Below are 17,786 nucleotides of genomic sequence, written 5' to 3' on the forward strand. Positions count from 1 at the left end.
ATGATATACTCTATTCAAACAATCCAAACCTCACCTAACACTCTCATGTGTGACAGGTCACTTCACTTGAGCTAGAACAGTGAGCTTCATCACAAGGACAAAGAGAAACACATCCAAGTGAGGCATGTGAAAATTTCAAACTTAGCTCACCTTTAAACACATTGCTTTGGACACTTCGTCTGTGTATAAGACAAAGTGTGTACATTTTCATCCACTAAATATTACTGCACAGAAATAATGCTACACAGTTCTTTTTTCTAATATTTATTTTTTTTCACCTGCAAACTGTAGCAAAACATGATCAGCTTTATTATGCAGACAGGTATCCCTCTAACATTAGAGATTTAGGCATGTATAAATAGAAGAGCTCTTAGGAAAGGAAAACATTTTGAGAAATGAACAAACCTTCAATTTAACTTTGTGACTTCCAATATCGATGGTTAAAATGATGCAGCTCATTCATTCCAAGAGATACAACAGCACCTTAAAGTGGCTGATCTATTCCCCAGTAACGTTTTTCACATAACAATGTGTTAAAGTTACAAATACTGATATGCACAAATAGCTATTTTCTAAGAAAAATATGTACAGTACTGCAGCATAATGAGTGTGGTATCTGCAATAACTTATTAGCCAATTTTAATACACATGATACCGCTACTTTTTACCTGCCAGCTCACAGGTTCAAGGATGTTACCACAGCCCTCTGTTTTGCACGTTATTACCTGGTGGGGGATTGGTTTTCTTGTTTTTTGTATCAGGTGTTTTTTTTTCCTTTTTGAAACTTTTTAAAGGTACACAATGCAGGCTTTTATTTTTACTTCTTAAAGACTTCTTTTGTGTTTAAAGCTAATATCAGTGAAACAAGACAACAGTGCAAGAGGCGCAGAGATGTTATGTGACCACATAAGAGTTCTTTTGGGTAAAGTGTCTATAAGGCTATAAGAAAGGATTGGTTGATGAGCTTCCTGTTGGAAATTGTCCTGTTGGTGCACCAGCCTGGGGGAAAAGGAACAAAGAAAAATAAGGCAAGTATTTACAATTTTTTCCCATGTTGTAAATCAAATGCAGAATATATTAAAATAACCTGCTGGGGAATACTTCTGTTTTATATTGCAATCTGCTTTTTACTGCTTCTCTGGAATTACACTACTCTGGGAACATGTATGAAAGTACCTCTGCTTTGATCTGAACATCCTTACAAATGGCATATCATCCGAATAGTGAGCTGCAGTTAGGAGAGTCACATGCTGCCTCCCCTTATTAAAAGCAAAGAATACCCCTAATCTTTGTGTATCTCTAAATTAAGTGTTACAGACTATTCTTCTTTGGACATACAGAAGTCATTGACATGGAACAACTCACCATAAAAGGGTTACTAGATACTCCAACAGCTGCAACTTGTCCAAAAGGAGTTACTACAGGCTTTGCTTGCCCAAATGTAGCAAAACCTGCTCCTTGGAAAGAAAAGTAAAAAATATTAACACTAGTAAACAATGTTCAAAGAGTTCTTTGCTGCAGCTCCCAGCCAAAATTAAGGGTAAGTCTGAACTGCAGAATCAGCAGGACTGATCCTACTTAAACATGATCAGGAATGTAAGTGTAAAACACTGTGGCTGAGCTTTTTGTTTGTTTTCAACTGTTCGTAACTTATCAATCTCCAATTCCTACATATGCACTTTTTTCAATGTTACGATATCGTATCCATTCAGGAAGAAAATACTTCCCAATTTTCTCTTGCCTGTGTTGTATGAAGTTAGAGAACATATAATAGTGTATTGCAGACATTCCCAAACAGCCCTTCTTGCCTAAAACCTCTTTAAACCTGGGAATACGTACCATTTTACTATGAGATTTTGGTAAAATTTCAGTTTGGTAATTACGCAATTGCACACAGCCAAGTCAGAAGGCTCAACTAGAGAGCCAGAACAGTGTGGGAACCCTTCATCAACATTACTATCAAGTTCATGTAGAAATAAATATCCACCCGTTATTGCCAACTTATAGACAGACCATTTTCTCCATGTTTCTGATTTAGACAAGGTTATCTAAAACATGCAGACCTACCATTTGGCTGTTGAGCAAAAGCAGTCTGTTGAGGGAAAGCTGCCTGGCTTGGGAAGGTGGGCTGCTGGAAGTTGCCACTATAACTAGTAGGAAGACTGTAGGAGGCAGGAGTTCCAAATCCTGCCGGCATGCTCATGGATGCAGTACCAAATGTTGCTGCTGGTAGGCAAAAAATAACATGCAATTAATTGTAAGAAGTCACATTTTTCATGAAACAAATTACTATAAGGCCATGTTAAAAGTCTTCTAATACCCTCTGTGACTGGATGAAAGTTTGGTTCAACTACTACAGCCACTGAACAGATTTGTTCCCTTCCATCACCACCAACTGGGTGCATAATTTGCATTTACACTTCAAAAGTGAATGGCGTTATTTAAAATTTAGTCGATCCAGCACATTCAGATATACTTTCTGAAGAGGAAATTATTTTTTGTTCTCATATATTATCATGTGTTATCATATATTTCCCCCATAGTTTTTCTGGTAGAAGTCTGTGCACATAAGAAGCAAGCAGGTTCAGGCAGCCTAAGCCCCTCTGGTTTTCTCCTTCTGAGAAAAGCATGAAAAAATTTTCCTACTTCAAGCTGCAGTACAGGAGGTTATTAAAATAAAAAAAAAAAAATCAAAGGGATACATGCATCCCCTTTTATCATCCCATCTTTAATGTCTTTAAGGAGATTCTCACCATGCACATTATTTGCACACAAAGTTCCTGTTGCAAACCCTCTTTCTGTTGAGGTAGAACTTAAAACAAAAAGAGCCCAAAACTTTTCATCTGATTCTCTGCTGAACGTTTCAAGTAAAGAACAGACAGCTCATAAGCATTTCCCCATGCCTTCAGCAAATAAACAGGAGCACATGAGGTGCAAAAGTATAGTAACAAAACCATTATTCAGTCTTTTGGGAGTTATTCTTGCAAAGAGAAATGTATAGAAAGATTTTTGGTACAAATACAGACACCAGGTATTCTATGCTAGTTAAACAGGACTTCTCTTTTGAAATGTTACAAACTACATTTTATGCAAGCTCAACTGTTTAAAAAAGCTAATGAAATTCATTTAATGAATATAGTTTAATTATCAGTTGAAATATTTACCCCAAAAGTGTTCCAAGGGCAAGACATTATACAGACAAACTGTTGACAAGTGCACACAAAACTAATGTACTAACACTGTTGTCAAGTTACAGTGGGCAGAGCAGCTACTCCACAGCAAACTTGGCTAAAACAGCAAAAAGAAGCACAACAATATCAGCAGGGGACTTGGGATATCCCAAAAGGCATCAAACTACTGTTGGCAGAAACTTAACAGTCACTCATTAGCACTATATGGTGACCATGGATGATATCAATAATGGTTTTGTTTTGGTTGCTCAACAGGATGTCTATGTATGCTCTTCTCTCCCTCTGCCCAGTTGCCAAATACCCACACCCACTCCATTTTTAAGAAGTCTTCCACAATTCTTCGTGCAGAGAACCAGATAGCTGTCAATAAGCTTTTACAAGCAAGAACAATTAGCCACAAGAAACTTGATACCAAATGTGGCCACCTACCAAAATGAGCCTGAGGAAATATGTGAGAGTGCATTGCTCCCGAGAGGCCTTATGGAAGCCACAAAGAGACCAGACAATGTCAAATCATTTATACACTCATTAACAGTCATTTCTTAGTTATATATATATAGAGAGAGAGAAATAGATACACATATATGTACCAAAGAGTTCATCAATAGCATGACCAGCAATAGATTAGTACTAGAAAACCATCAGAAATAAGCTCTACAAAACAGATCTCCCATGTACTAAATAGCAAAGTTCATGCAGAAAGAACACATAAAAGGACAAGCCATAAGCTTACACCTTACACTGAAAGGGGCTGAACATTATCTTTACTTATAGACATTATCTCTGTCACCTAGTGTGGAACATCAGGATGCTGCCAAAGGCTTGGAACCTCAGTGAGCCAGGACCAGCTGTATAGAATGTGGAAGGACAGAGGTGCCATATTCAAAGAAATTTATCTAAAGAGGCTACAAATTCCTAACAATGATCCACACTAGCTCACTTCGGAATGGAATTAAAATAAAGAAAAAAAGGTATTTTGGGCATTAAATATCTGAACAAATTTAGCTGCGTAATATCTCAAAAGGGACTGAAAACAGAATTAATTTCAGCAGAGGACACAAATTTATCAAATCAGTTTTTAACTCAGCCTACCTAAATCATTGAGCAAACCACAACTCAAATGTCAAAATGCACACACCAGCAGATTTTAATCTGTTGAAGTCCAGCTAACAGAAAAAAGTGTCAAAATTTAGCAGTTGCTCTGGAGAGGTAAACCGGCATAACCTAGCAGCCATCTAATCCAAATTCATAGTTTTAAAGAAGTAGAAGTTTGCTTTTTAAAAAAGTGATTAAGTTTTGCTCATGGAATTATGATTCTATGGAATCATCCCACAGAAAATTAATATAAAAAATGAGTGTAAAGATTAAACATATGCTTTAAAAAAGACACTAATGTACTAAATGAGTGGACTGGTGAGGAGCTAGCATCCCAAGAGCCTTGGGATGGTTCTGCCTCCAGCTCTTTGGTTTTGAGAGCTTTCAACACTTCAAAATAAAGAAAGAAATTAAAAAGAAGAGCTTTCAAGATCTCTGATTTCAGGGCTACCTTCTATAAAGCATGCTCTATAAAGCCAAGGTTATCATCTTGGAAGGAACCCAACTGGTGATACATACACTACAAACAGGTAGAGCTAAACCAGATAATTTTGACATTTTTCATGGCCACCACTTGAAATCCTAGAATTGCACCTCAACACTGAGCAAACACACAACATGTCAATAGATTAGAGACAGATATTACAGAAAATCTTCAAGAAACATATTGCACAGATACATGAAAAAAGAATCAATGCAATTCTTTAAAGAAAGTTTCTCAAACACTCAATGTATTTTTTCCTAACCTGTTGCTCCTCGGCTATTGGTCTGGAATGGATTTGTTGAAGGTGCCACTGGGGCAACAGGGGCAGCTACAAATGGATTTGTGGAAGGTGTTGCTGAAAGATTAAAAACATTTTATTAAGTAAGCATTTCTCTAGCAGCAAATCTGACTCACATGAAGTCTGTACAGCCTTTATACAAAGACACATAAATGCCTAAAATTAGGCCAAAACCAGGAATGTATAAGATACATTAAAAATATAGTTATTTTGACAGAAGTACTTTTTTTTTAATAGTACCTTTATTAGCTTCAGCAGTCGTGGTATCAAAGCAGAGCATTATCAAGTAAAAATTAGTAGATTGTTTGCTTACAGTCCCCAAAGGGTGTTAGTAATACTTCCATACCTCCAAATGGAGCAGGCACGCTTGAAGATGCAGGCTGTGTCTGTGCAGTAGCAGCTACAGGTACTGTTCCAAAAGCATTGCTGGAAATAATTTATACAATTCATTCAGTGAAATCAGAATTGCTTGTTTAATAATTAAATACAATTTACAGTTACTGCTGCCACATAAAAGAAAGGGGACGAACACTTATATGCAGTTTGCAGACTGCAATGTACCTCCCTGGTGCCAGGGTCAGACACTCTCACTAGTGCTGAGCAATGGAAAGTCATCTCCACCAACAGCAGGAGAAGGAATACAGAGCTAAGGCCAACAGCATAAAGGTTGCAAAGCAGAAGCCTAGGGGCACTTGCAATGCCGAGCCCCTAACAGGCATTTGGTATTTTTGTTACTTCAGTGATCCAGAAAAGAAATGGGTGGCACCATTTACATAAAAAATATCTGAATTCTTTTTTCAGGGATGATCCTATGATTATGAGTATGCATGCAAGTACTCTGCAGAGCAAAGTGCTACCATCTAACAGGTTTAGCACGTCATGACTAGAAAGGTGCAGGGAACGTTCCGCTGACAGTGTTCCTAGAGTATGCTATCCCTCAGTACTGCCATTACTGAAAACAAGAGATGTAGTTTCAGCAGTGCCTCTAAACTCATTCAGTGCTTCCCATTTAGATAAGAACAACCAGGTTTGAGAAACGATTCCAGCTGTTCTGTGCTGCTGCAGGCAGCGCAGGAGCGCGCAGCCCCGGCAGCGTACCTGCTGACGTTACTGGTGGCAGTGTACGCGTTGCTGGAGGTGGCCGTGGAGCTGAACACGCTGTCCAGCTCCGCCAGCGCCGCGTACTTGTCTGAAGACGCACTTGACTGGTTGGGGGCTGACAAGGCAGGGCCTGCTGAGGACACTGCTGTGCTGAAGCCACTTCCCTGCTCACTCCCACCTAGAAAGAAAGCAAGCAGATTAAGCATACTGGAGATGGTTTCACTTTCTGTCCTGCTGACATTGAGAACTAAATGAAAGTTCACAGATGGTTGCAGACTTAAAAATTAAATATGCACTACGGCATAGAGGAAAAAGTATTTAACAAGCCATTAGCTGTTAGCAAAATGTCCTGTCTCTATAGGTACTCTGCAGCCCCAAAGAGCTTTTGTTTTCCTAGAAAAAATAATCCATTCATCTTCAACTAGAAAATGAACAGAACACGTAACCTCAAATAATCCATTTCAGAACAAACTCTGGAGTACAAATGAATGTAAGTTTTAACACACCATTCGAGGAGAACTACATTTCAGTAACAGAATAACTAGCTTTTTCTCCTCCATTTACTATCAACTAAATCCAAATATCACTGCTACTATTTTATGAAAAACTAAAGCCAACTAGTTTTGTGGCAGAGAGTTAGGAAAGCTGCTCTGGTAGTGCTTTGTAACAACTGCAGCTCTCCATTCCAAAGCATCCACTATAGGTTTTAGTACAAATATGAAGTATGTATTTGTATTTTTGTATGTTTTCATTACTGAAGTAATGATTATTTAGATATTTTAATTTTGAATTATCCATCCCGATGGGAAATAGGTTCCCAAAAAGTAGTCTTCTAATGACATCCTTTTGGAATGATGTCTTAAAACTCATATCTTGCACATTTAAGGGTACATTGACACAAAATTCTGCTGATCACTTAGAGAAGGGAAATTTTTATATACTGTTACAGTACTTTGACAAACACAGCCATCCTTGTGGTAACTATACACATATAGAATAACCATGGCAAACAATAAAGTTTAATACCTTGCCCTGCACTGAAGATATTATCTAAATTAGCAAGAGCTGCATATTTGTCAGCTGACTGAAGATTCAGTTTATTCACTGCAGCTTTACTGGCTGCAGCTGCTGTGGCGTTGCTCTGAGAAGCATTGAAGGATCCAAAATCAGCACTGGAGGATTTGGGGAAGTTATCAAAGTGAGCAAAATTAGCATTCACTGATCCAGCACTTCCACCTGTAACAAATTAAGTTAAACATGATCAATGCTCCAAAGTTAGAAAGTCTCTCCAACTCTAACTGATGGCACAATAACCCTCCCTTTGTCGTTATGTGAGGCAATGTGTTTGCCTGCCCCATCCTACCCATTTAAGGCTCTTTCCCATTTCCTTCAAAGTTCAGTAGGCTGTCAGAAAAAAATTATAATAAAGTGTTTTGACTGCATATCAGGGATAAACACCCCAAACTTCAACACTTTAAATCACAGTCATAATTTGATTCTGAAAAGCTATTTTTAGCTGTTTAAAGTAACTTCAATAATAAAAACTTCCTAGAAAAAGATATATTTGTCTTAATCTTTGATATTCAAAATACTGAAGCTTCATTTCCCTAACATATGTGGCTAACAAATAGCTACTATGTACATTTATTTAGTGGTTCAATGTTTAGTCATTGCAGATGTCAGCCATCATCCTAAGCAAAAAAAAGTGCCTGGAAGTCCAAAAGTTATATGATTTCATGCCCAGGTTTAGAGAGTTTGGTTCTCTGTTCTTAAGAGTTTTAGACTGCATCCAATCAGGAAGAGAGGCCCGGGGAAGACACAACACAGCTCTTTCAAAACAAATCTCCATTGAAGTCAGAGATACATAAATCAATTTTAGAAATTTGATATGAGTCCACACAACTGAACTGCAGATCAAGTATGACACCATGAGCTTACATCTCTTCATTGTTCAGACAATTTAATCTAAGCAGGTCACATACTTAAATTTAAATGAGTTTTTCTATTAAGTGTATCACATTTTATAACAGTTGGTTGATGATTCCACTCGTACTACAGAACTTTCTAAAACGAAAACACAACTTTCTAAAAGCATAAGCAACGAGTTGAAACATATGCAACAGTAGGAATGGAAGTGCTATACTACAATGGCATAAAATGAAGCAAGCTGAGTTTTCCACTGTGTGGAACTTACTGTGTACAGCCTGGAGAGGAAAAGCTGAAGTAAATTCACCAAAACTGCAGCTAGATGAAAGCGTTCTGAACGCTGGACAGCCAGAAATTGTGTGTGGGTTAAAGTTAACATAAGAAGGGAGAAAGAAAATTTGAAAAAAAAGTTTAAAACAACACCACACTCAAAATAAAAAAAAAAAAAAAGGAAAAGAAAGTCAGTCAGCCAAAGATCTAGACAAACAGCAAGTGTAAACTCAAGCAGAAGTTCTAAAGCATGATCAAATTAAAGAAAAGCAAAATAAATCTTAGCAATAGGCTCTACACATGAAGTCAAACATACTGAAGTGTGTGCATATGCTATACATATGCAGAGACACACACTTGTTTGGTACTGTGACATCCTTTTGGATCTACTGAAGTGCTTCTCTTAGAGTCAATTCAACACTTATTAAAAGCAGTAGAGTTTATTCTTTTCATAGTTATTTCAGGTGTAGAGCTAACAAACACAGTGCCGTAAATCAGACTTCTGAGTAGCATTAGGGGAAAAAAAAATCAACACCAAACACAAGGAATTAATTTTGAGTTTCCCCAGAGCTTCAGATGGCTTGATCACATTAAAGCAGGCAGATGCAAGAAAAACTCAACTTCGGTACCTTCCAACAATAAAGGTAAGGATTATTTCAATTAAGTATTAATCAAAAGTGCTAGGACTTCTACCTGTATTTTGGGGCTGAAAAGGAGACTGACTTGCTGTGGGGAAACCTCCAAAATTACTCGAGCCACTAGACTGTCCAAATGCATCAAAGTTTGCAAAACCTGCATTGGCAGAGTTCTGCGCTGTAAATCGCAAAGGAACAAAACATGTTAATGGATATGGGAAATAAACACAAAAACAGATGTATTAACTGAATTCATGGTCATGACAGCCTTCAAGGGTTATGTCCTACCATGTGCTGCTTTTGACATGAAGAAAATTACACATTATTCTAAAGCTGAAAGTTGTCTTTGAACAAGCTCTCACAAATCACATTCACAGAGCTGTATCTCAGTTAATGCTACTTCTGTCCTCCTCACACAAGCTGCTACTCACAACTGCATGACCTGATGGAATCCACTCCAGCTTAACCCTCATTGTTTGTAGTGCTGGCTGCTCAGGAACAAACATAAAGTACAGAATACCTAGTTTCCAAAACTAGAACTTGTGGGCTAACTGAACATTTCTTGCATAAAAATTAGAAGGTATCCTTGTAACATATTGGCAATTCAAATTCCTCATACACCAAGTGCTTCTTCCTCAGGTGAATTTTGGTTGGCATAGCTTGAGTAGTTTTGGCTAGGTTTATAAACTCATTTAACTGGAAAATTCAGTCTTTGAAAAACTAAATCAGAGTACAGAAATATGGAAAATCAATGCCAGTGGCAAGAAGATAGCATTCATAGTGTATCCACAAAATAAAATCCAATGAAATTTCAAATAGAATTTCAGTTTTCACCTTCCTTTTGTGCCATACTATAGGAGAAAATAGAAGTTAACACTAATCTAATTTTGACCAGCCGGATATTCAAGTGTCTATAGACTGAACAGGAATTGCATGCCTAACTGCTAAGCTCCACAGAAGCCCTTAAACTCTATTATAAACTAGAAAGGAAAAAATGTCTTTAATCAAATGCAAACCAAACCTTTTTATAAAGATAACTTGAGTTACTATCTGAAGAAAGCTCACAAAACACCTTCTAGAATAACAGATGGCAATACATTATATTTTTAGGTTAGAATTTGTTTATTCTGGAGAGATTTTGTGATTAAGTATACACAAAGAGAATAAATTATGCTGATTGCTGAAGTACTGTAGCTTAATAATCTGATAGTGCTAATCAAAAGTTGTATTATTTCAATTAATTTCTATTCAAAAGCATCTGTACTACAGATTTATAAACTGAAAGGACATTTTAATACGAACTACTGTACTCCACAATGCTGCTAATATAGATTAGCAGGAAAGTGCCTGCATTTTCCTTCCCAGAGTACCCTGGGAGAGAAGGTGAGGTTTGGCTGGACTCGATACCACATTTAATAAACCATGTGCATAAGCATTAGGTTACAGAGCATGGTTTTGGCAGCAGGGAGCAGCCAGGGTGGTCCCTGTGAGGAAAGAACAGAAGCTGCCCCCATTGCTGCACGGCTGCTGCAGCTCCAAGACTGCCCCACCACTGCCCAGAGCTAAGGATACCAGCAGTGCTGGCTGAAGCATTGTGTTTATAAAAGGTTAAAAACCAATGTGCAGCAGCTGTGGCAGAGAAAGGACTGAGGAAAATGCAAGAGAAAACACTGCAGACACCAAGGTCAGCTAAGAGGGAGGGAAGGACATGCTCCAGGCCCATGGAGAAGACCATGGTAAGGAAAGCTGTCCCACTGCAGCCCATGAAGGACCATGGTGCAACAAATTCACACCGCAGCCTGTGGAGGAGCCATGCCAGAGGAGGTAGGGAGGGCATGAGGAGGCTGGAGCTCATGGAAAGCTGCTGCTGGAGCAGGTTTTCTGGCAGGAGCTGTGACCCTGCCTGAAGGACAGCACCCCATGGAAAGGACCCATGCTAGAGCAGTTCTAGAAGAACTGACACCCATGGCAAGGGCTCACATTCCAAGAAGTTTGAGAAGGACCATATCCCACTGCAGGGGAGAGACCCCACACTGGAGCAGGGGAACAGCATGAGGAAGAAGTAGCAAGAGAGACGAAATCTTACGACTTAACTGCAATGCCCATTCCCCAGCCCCCTCATGAGGAGGGGCTAAAGTGGTCAGGAGTGAAATTACACCTCACAAGAAGGGATGAAGGTAGGTTTGGTTTTATTTTTTTATTATCCTACTCTATTATTAAGTGTCAACAAACTAAGTCTGGTTTGCTCAGTTACTTTCTCTTGACTCATCAATTTTTTTGTGTCTTCCTCAACTCTGCTGATGGGAGAGTGAACACACAGCCCCATGGGCACCTGGAACCCACCACAGCATGAGAGTTGGCAAGGAGATAAAAAAAAAAAAAAAATCAGAGTGAAAGCAAGATCTTGGGAAAGTTATTTTTCACCCTTGAAGTGTGCAAAAAGTTGGCACAAACAGACAAAAAATTACTTCTATTATATCCTCTGTATTGGTTCAAACAGCATTTTACAGACTCCAAATCGCAAAGACTGAGTTGTTTTGGTTTTTAAACAGTAGCTTTTTAATAGGAATAGATTAAAAATTTACTTTAAAAATGAAAGTGATACTTTCATCCTAATGCATCAATTGGACAGGCAAGAGACTGATGTTTAGTTGACCAAAGAGGATTAAGTATGTTAATGCCACTTCTAGAATAAGGGCAAGATTATTCATTTTAACCACTCACACAAACAGAAAACTATGTCAAGAATCTTAAATGAAATATCTTTTGGGTCCAAATTAAAAATTGGAGTGCACTGCATTACAAAACACTTCATTTTACTGCATCAGCTGACACAGAAAGGATGTCCTTCAAGTGAGCCCATGTTCAAACAGTACTGCTGTAAAGCCTCTTCAGCAGAGCATTCTGATATTAATCTTGTTTTATTTTATGCAGCAAAATTTCAACCTTCGTAAATGTGCCACAAAAGTAAAGACCAGGTAATACTTGTACTCTCCTGCACCTGGACAGTATGTAGATTGCTATTTCCAAAATTCAGTTCTCCACACAAAAACCCAAGAACAATCCTAAGTAAATTCAGGAACTTCAGGGGGTTGCAGATTGCCATGGATTTACAACTGCTCTTGACACTGTAGACCAACAAGGCAGTACAAAAGCCAGCTGGCCACAGCCAGGGATGACAACACCAGTCATGGCAATGTCAGCTGCTCCTATAATCTCTGCAGTTTCTTCTGTGAGGTTTGTACTACCTGCTATGCAATAAAGGCATGAAACACTTCAAAACAGAAAAAAGCTAAAATAAAATCTACATATACCTAAAGTAAAAAAAAAAAAAATCTCTACAAAATAACTCTTATACTATTGTGCTTTTTCTAGATAAAAGTCTCTTCTCCCATGTTATTTGTAATAGAGTTGTGCTGTGTCACTACACCTTTGTAAAATCTTTTGTGCAGGTCATCCATTCCATTAGTTTTTAATAAATCTACATGCCAAAAATTTTGATCCTTGTTGCGATTACCAGTCTATAAACTACAGACAAATCAGTCATGTACCATCTTCAAAATCTCGATTTTGCAGACATTACAGAACTTTGTAAATTAAATACCAACAGCAAACATAAGGTCAGTACATTTCCCCTTCAATAAGTAACAATATCCTGAACCAGCTTAATACATTAAAGAACTTGGAAAGCAGAAACATATCACAAATTGCAGTTCCTGCATAATTTTCAGGATTTACACCTACACCTCACAGATTACAGCACAAGTTTGTTAATATTTTCCTATCAGCTGCTGCAGTCAGTAACATATACTGAAGAATCTTAAGTTTGCTGGTCTCTTCAGTGATTTAGTTAGCATTGTGTACAGGAAGGGAAAAAACTTCATCCCTTATACACATAGCTAAAACTAAGCCCTAAAACAAGAAGACCAGACCATAAACTTAGAGAAAGTAGTGCTGGAGTAAGTGCAAATTCTCCCATCCTTCTTAGCAGTGTGTAATTGCTAACAAAAATTACATGTTTATACAGATCCTTAATGAGCATTTCAAACTTATCGTTGCCAAAGCTGGCAGACTGATCAACCCTCCTTGTGTTCCAAAGGAAGAGTCTAACATTTTGTTATTCATTTCACTAACACTACCCTGTACTTACTGCACACAAGACAAGCCTTACAAGCATTTTACTACAGCAAGTCAGAAAACACCGTCAGGTAACAAGTCTGCAATACATGTTCAGCTATCACATACTCAGAATCAGGTTTCTGTCTTTTAGAAACTGTTTTACTAGCCCTGATACTGCTTTGGGCTCTAAAACTTATGGTAAGAAGTCTTGGGAATGACCACAATGGTTAGTTTGTGACCAGAAATTAACAGACTCTCCTCAGATTATATTTATTCTGGAGTGTTCCTATAGCTTTTTATCCTTTTAAAAATTACCCAGCAGAGATGCAATGGACTTTTACCTAGATTTGGAACACACTATTGAAATACTGCTTTAATGGAATTTTCATCTCCTAAAAAGCACTAAGAATAATTAAGGATATATAAATAAAGAATCATTCAGAAACAAGTTTGGAAAGAAATTATTAGAAAAAATAACCATCTGCATCCTTTTCAATAACATTATACAGCAGTCAGCACCAGTTCTCCCAGTTACACACACCTCCAAAATCCTGATTAACATGAAATCTAATTCTAAGGACTTTATAGAACACATAGAATAACAATTGCCGTTGCAGTATTACTGAACTCAGCCATTTATTTCACAACATTAATTTGGATAAATTCTTGGTATTTTGCTATGACACTTTATCTTAGCTGTTAACAGTTTCAGGACTGATTTGCAAGAAATCTCTCTTATTCTGGGTGGCTTCACAGCAGCATCACAGTTTCTCTCAGAACAACTAGATGAAAAGCTCATTCAAACCAGACAGGCAAAGGTACTTTCCCACAACTACAAGGCAAGCTAGCAACAACAAACTTCAGTGACCACAGAATTGACTTTGTCTTTAGGATACATTTCTATGTATCTTGGTCTTTGGCTGGGGAAAAAAAAAACCTGAGGCTTCAATATATTTTACTGAAGTCATCCTCTAAGAATTCAAGGCCTATCCCCTTGCCTCAGTCAATACATATGCTCAAGGCTTGTTTAGCCTTCCTGAAACTACAGAATACTGCTCACATGAGCAGTACTCAGCTTTCAAACAGACACACACACAAAAGATGAGATCATTCTTTAAACTGGGCAAGCCTTGTTTTTTCCTTTGACAAATTGGCAGTTATTATCAATGCATTTGAACTCTTTTAAAGTCGCTGTATCTGCTTGCTTTTCATGAATGCTCTTCCTAAGAATTTTCAGAAAGAAAATTGAAGGTCTAATATCAGCTTCTCCCAACATTTTGTTACTCATCCTCTCACTCTCCCCCCAAAGAACCTAAAGATTAGTAGTAAGCAGAAACACTGTAATCATACATCCTAGAGAATAGCTACAGCAACCCCCACTTCCAAAAGCAGAATTGTCAGTCTTTATGTCTTTGACCTTTCTTTATAAAGACCTGAAAGAGCAATACAACATTCCTAAGGCACAGAGATTACATACATCTCAAGAAGTTCAGTCAAAAGCCATCAAAATTAAAACTACATTTTATACAATTAAAAGGGATACAGTGGTCCAAATACCTACCTGTATGACTATTGAAGTGTGCAAAATTCGCAAAATTCGCTGTAGCAGTTGACTGAGGAGGAGCAGCAGCAAAGATATCTGAGCCAAGGTCACTGAGGAGGTCAAATTGTTTCTTTTCTTGTTGCTGCTGTCCTTGAGATCGAACTACAACAGGAGACTACAAACAAGATTTCAATCAGCTAGTACAAAAAGGTGATATTTTACCAAACTGACATTTACAAAATATTAGCAGGCTAGACTAAGCTTATTTCCTTAACAAGACATTAATTCCTGAAGTTTAAGATGCTGCATGTAGGACACACCCTTCTCCTATAGTATGAGGAAGACAATTTATGCTACTTCTCTGGCTTTTAAAGGAACTCTGTTGCAGATTTACATGGTTTAATAGCACCCAGAAAACTAAAGTAGCGATATATTATTAGCAACTTCATATTTTGTATTTGAAACTGTAAATACTGTACAAATACAAGAATAAAACTTAATTTTACAAGATGGAAAATAGTTATTCACTACATTCTGAAAAAAATCTTTAGAATTCAGTATAAGGAGAGAAAAACTGAAGAACTTAATAGCAAGGCTTGAAGTTGCAATTTTCTACTGTTTGAGTTAAAAGAGGTCCATTCAAGAGTTGCCTATATCCTGATGGCAGTTTCCAAACAAACCAACTTCCCTCCAAAAATCTAAGTACACAGTATTGTTTGACTTTGCAGCATACAGATGTCCCCTGAAAGCCACTTAAGACAGTTTCAGAATGCATAGGAAGCCATAATAAATATGACAGGCTTTCATCCACATATTCACTACTAATCTCACAGTTAACAACATCAGTAATTTTCTTATTTTGAAAGAGAAAATGCAAAGATGGAAATATAACACATCAGGTCCAAACTTTACAGGTATTTATGCAAAAGACAATTAATCCTACCATACTGGAAAACTCTGCTTACTGAAAATAATAAAAATCAATTTGGTCAATAGAAACAAACTTAATTTAGTACCTGATCTGCAAACATGTATATACTTCAGTAAAATATACTACATACAGTGATCATATTAGTTCCTACAGATCATAGGAGCTGCTACTGCAGGAATTTTTGTGCCACTGAAAGAGTAACAAGGACTGCAAAACAGTTCTGTGTTCCTCAGCAATCATTACTCACTTGGCTAGGTGTGCCCTTGTTTAAGTGCAGTGTGGGTGCAGCTTCTCCCAAGAGAGATTTGAGTGGCTTCACCTCAGGTGTGCTGCTTGTACTACTGGCAGAAGACCCCGATATGGATGCATGGACTGATGCCACCACCTTTGCTTGCTCTGGAGGAACATACCTACATGCAAGAAGAGCAATGGCTTTTACAAGTTTCACGTGAGAAATTCTTAACTCTGAAGTTGAGAACTCGCAGATCTGAAACTCCAATCCTGCAATAGACTCTCTCAGGAGTTTGCAAAGTACCCATTCTTTAATTATGCCACAGATTTTTTCTTTAAATGGACTAGAATTTAAAGTCATCAATATTTTTAGCACTTATTCAATACAAAACATGTCTTATCCATACTAATAAATCGGATGGGAACTAATTGTCTGCAAAACTTTTATTTTATGCTGTTGTTGACATCCTCTTAAGCCATTTCTGTTCCATCAATATTCCATTGAGAAACTTGTTTAGTTTGTCTTCTCTGCTTCCTATAGTAGCTCTAAATAAAGTTCAGAAACCATTTCACTTTACAGAGCTGTGTCATCTAGTCTGAAGAGCACCACTCAAAGAAGGAAAGGACACTCAAAATGATAGCAAACAATCCATCTTCAATTCTCATTATAGGGGCAATCTTTATAATAGTAAAGGTATCTTACCATCTTTTCTTTTCATATTTTTCCTGTAGAAATTCCTTTACTTTCTGTGGATCCCTGAAGTCTGGAATTGCTGATGATCTATCATCAAATAGGCCTAGCCAAATCTGTTTGCACACCTTAACAAAAAAAAAAAAAAAAAAAAAAACAGAACAAAACAGATTAATCAGAGAAAATACCTTAATTCAAAACCTATTTAAGTTTACTATTGTTATTACATTAAACCATTAAAGTGTGGGGCTGCATAATTTATATTCCAGACTGAGCTGCTGTAACAACTGACCGGTGCATCATTTACCAGTCTAAATACCTAAAGTTGCCTGTCACAGCAGGGCAAGCAGCTCCCAGCGTCCAATTTCACCATCCAACACTCCTTTTACAAAATATTTGTAGAATGTGCTCATGAAATTCAAAGCACCTGATTTCTACTTGCAATCTTTAAGATTCTTCTCCTTCACCTAATTCTACACATTCCCTTAGTGTACTTCAGGGCTTAAACTGTTTCAACAGATTCCATGTACCCCAAACCTCAAAGATTTTAAAGAATCCAAGGTTCAGTATTTATACTTTTAATTACTATTTGAGTACAAGAACTGTTTTTCCAACAGCCTTTGTTACCATGATGCAGTTTCTACAATACCATATACATTTGAGTCATGGTATGAGATAAGGGGTAAAAATACTCTTGCTCCAAATTAATTTTCTAATTGTCGTTGTGAATGAGTGAAAGTTGAACCGCTTGCAAAATTCTCAGTATGTTCAAGCTTCAATTCCTGTGCAAAACAAGAGGAAAGGTGTTCTCAAAATGAAACAAGATGTAGGAGTTTTAACTTGAAATGGTTTAAGCCCTTCAGACTATTCTGCAAGTAACCTGAATATGCACCAAGCAATAACACCAAACATTAGCTGCCCTCAAAAATCACAATGACCTTTTAGAACAGGTTTCTTCCAGAGAAGGAGAGTCAAAAAAGCTTTGCTGCATACCCTTTCTTCCCACACCCTTTCTGAAATAGCCTTGACCATCCCTCCTACCTGCCTACTACAAACATGCCCTCTATGACCTTCAGGCTCTAACAACCAGGAGCTGCAAAACTGATTGCTCTGAAAGTTGGCAGATCAAGGTAGAAGCTGTGATACTCCCACTTCAACATCTTTCCCAAACTACTTGGCAAACATGATAAATCTTCTAGATAATTTAAAAGATTGCTCAGCATTAGAGATTAGGCAGACATCCTAACTACGTATTTCATATTTGATGTTTC

The 17,786-nt window shown here is 37.6% G+C and overlaps 1 protein-coding gene across 8 annotated transcripts in view; it reads right to left on the minus strand.

Moving 5' to 3' along the window:
* Positions 1 to 248: 248 nt before the first annotated feature.
* The window catches only part of AGFG1 (ArfGAP with FG repeats 1), a 35,957-nt gene continuing 18,419 nt past the window's right edge, over positions 249 to 17,786 (minus strand). For 3 of the 8 annotated variants that reach the window (XM_053951660.1, XM_053951666.1, XM_053951668.1), the window contains 13 exons: positions 16,528 to 16,643; positions 15,841 to 16,003; positions 14,681 to 14,837; positions 9,059 to 9,178; positions 8,364 to 8,435; positions 7,196 to 7,405; positions 6,167 to 6,347; positions 5,415 to 5,494; positions 5,033 to 5,125; positions 3,621 to 3,668; positions 2,068 to 2,226; positions 1,366 to 1,457; positions 249 to 999 (listed from right to left, as the gene is read on the minus strand). In XM_053951660.1, coding sequence (XP_053807635.1) covers positions 940 to 999; positions 1,366 to 1,457; positions 2,068 to 2,226; positions 3,621 to 3,668; positions 5,033 to 5,125; positions 5,415 to 5,494; positions 6,167 to 6,347; positions 7,196 to 7,405; positions 8,364 to 8,435; positions 9,059 to 9,178; positions 14,681 to 14,837; positions 15,841 to 16,003; positions 16,528 to 16,643 — 1,551 coding nt within the window. In that variant the 3' untranslated portion in view covers positions 249 to 939. The remainder of the gene's footprint in view (positions 1,000 to 1,365; positions 1,458 to 2,067; positions 2,227 to 3,620; positions 3,669 to 5,032; positions 5,126 to 5,414; positions 5,495 to 6,166; positions 6,348 to 7,195; positions 7,406 to 8,363; positions 8,436 to 9,058; positions 9,179 to 14,680; positions 14,838 to 15,840; positions 16,004 to 16,527; positions 16,644 to 17,786) is intronic. The other 5 variants (XM_053951663.1, XM_053951661.1, XM_053951665.1 and 2 more) reach the window with 5 other exon arrangements.

Source organism: Vidua chalybeata, chromosome 10, assembly GCF_026979565.1.
Source record: "Vidua chalybeata isolate OUT-0048 chromosome 10, bVidCha1 merged haplotype, whole genome shotgun sequence".
NCBI classification, from domain to species: domain Eukaryota; kingdom Metazoa; phylum Chordata; class Aves; order Passeriformes; family Viduidae; genus Vidua; species Vidua chalybeata.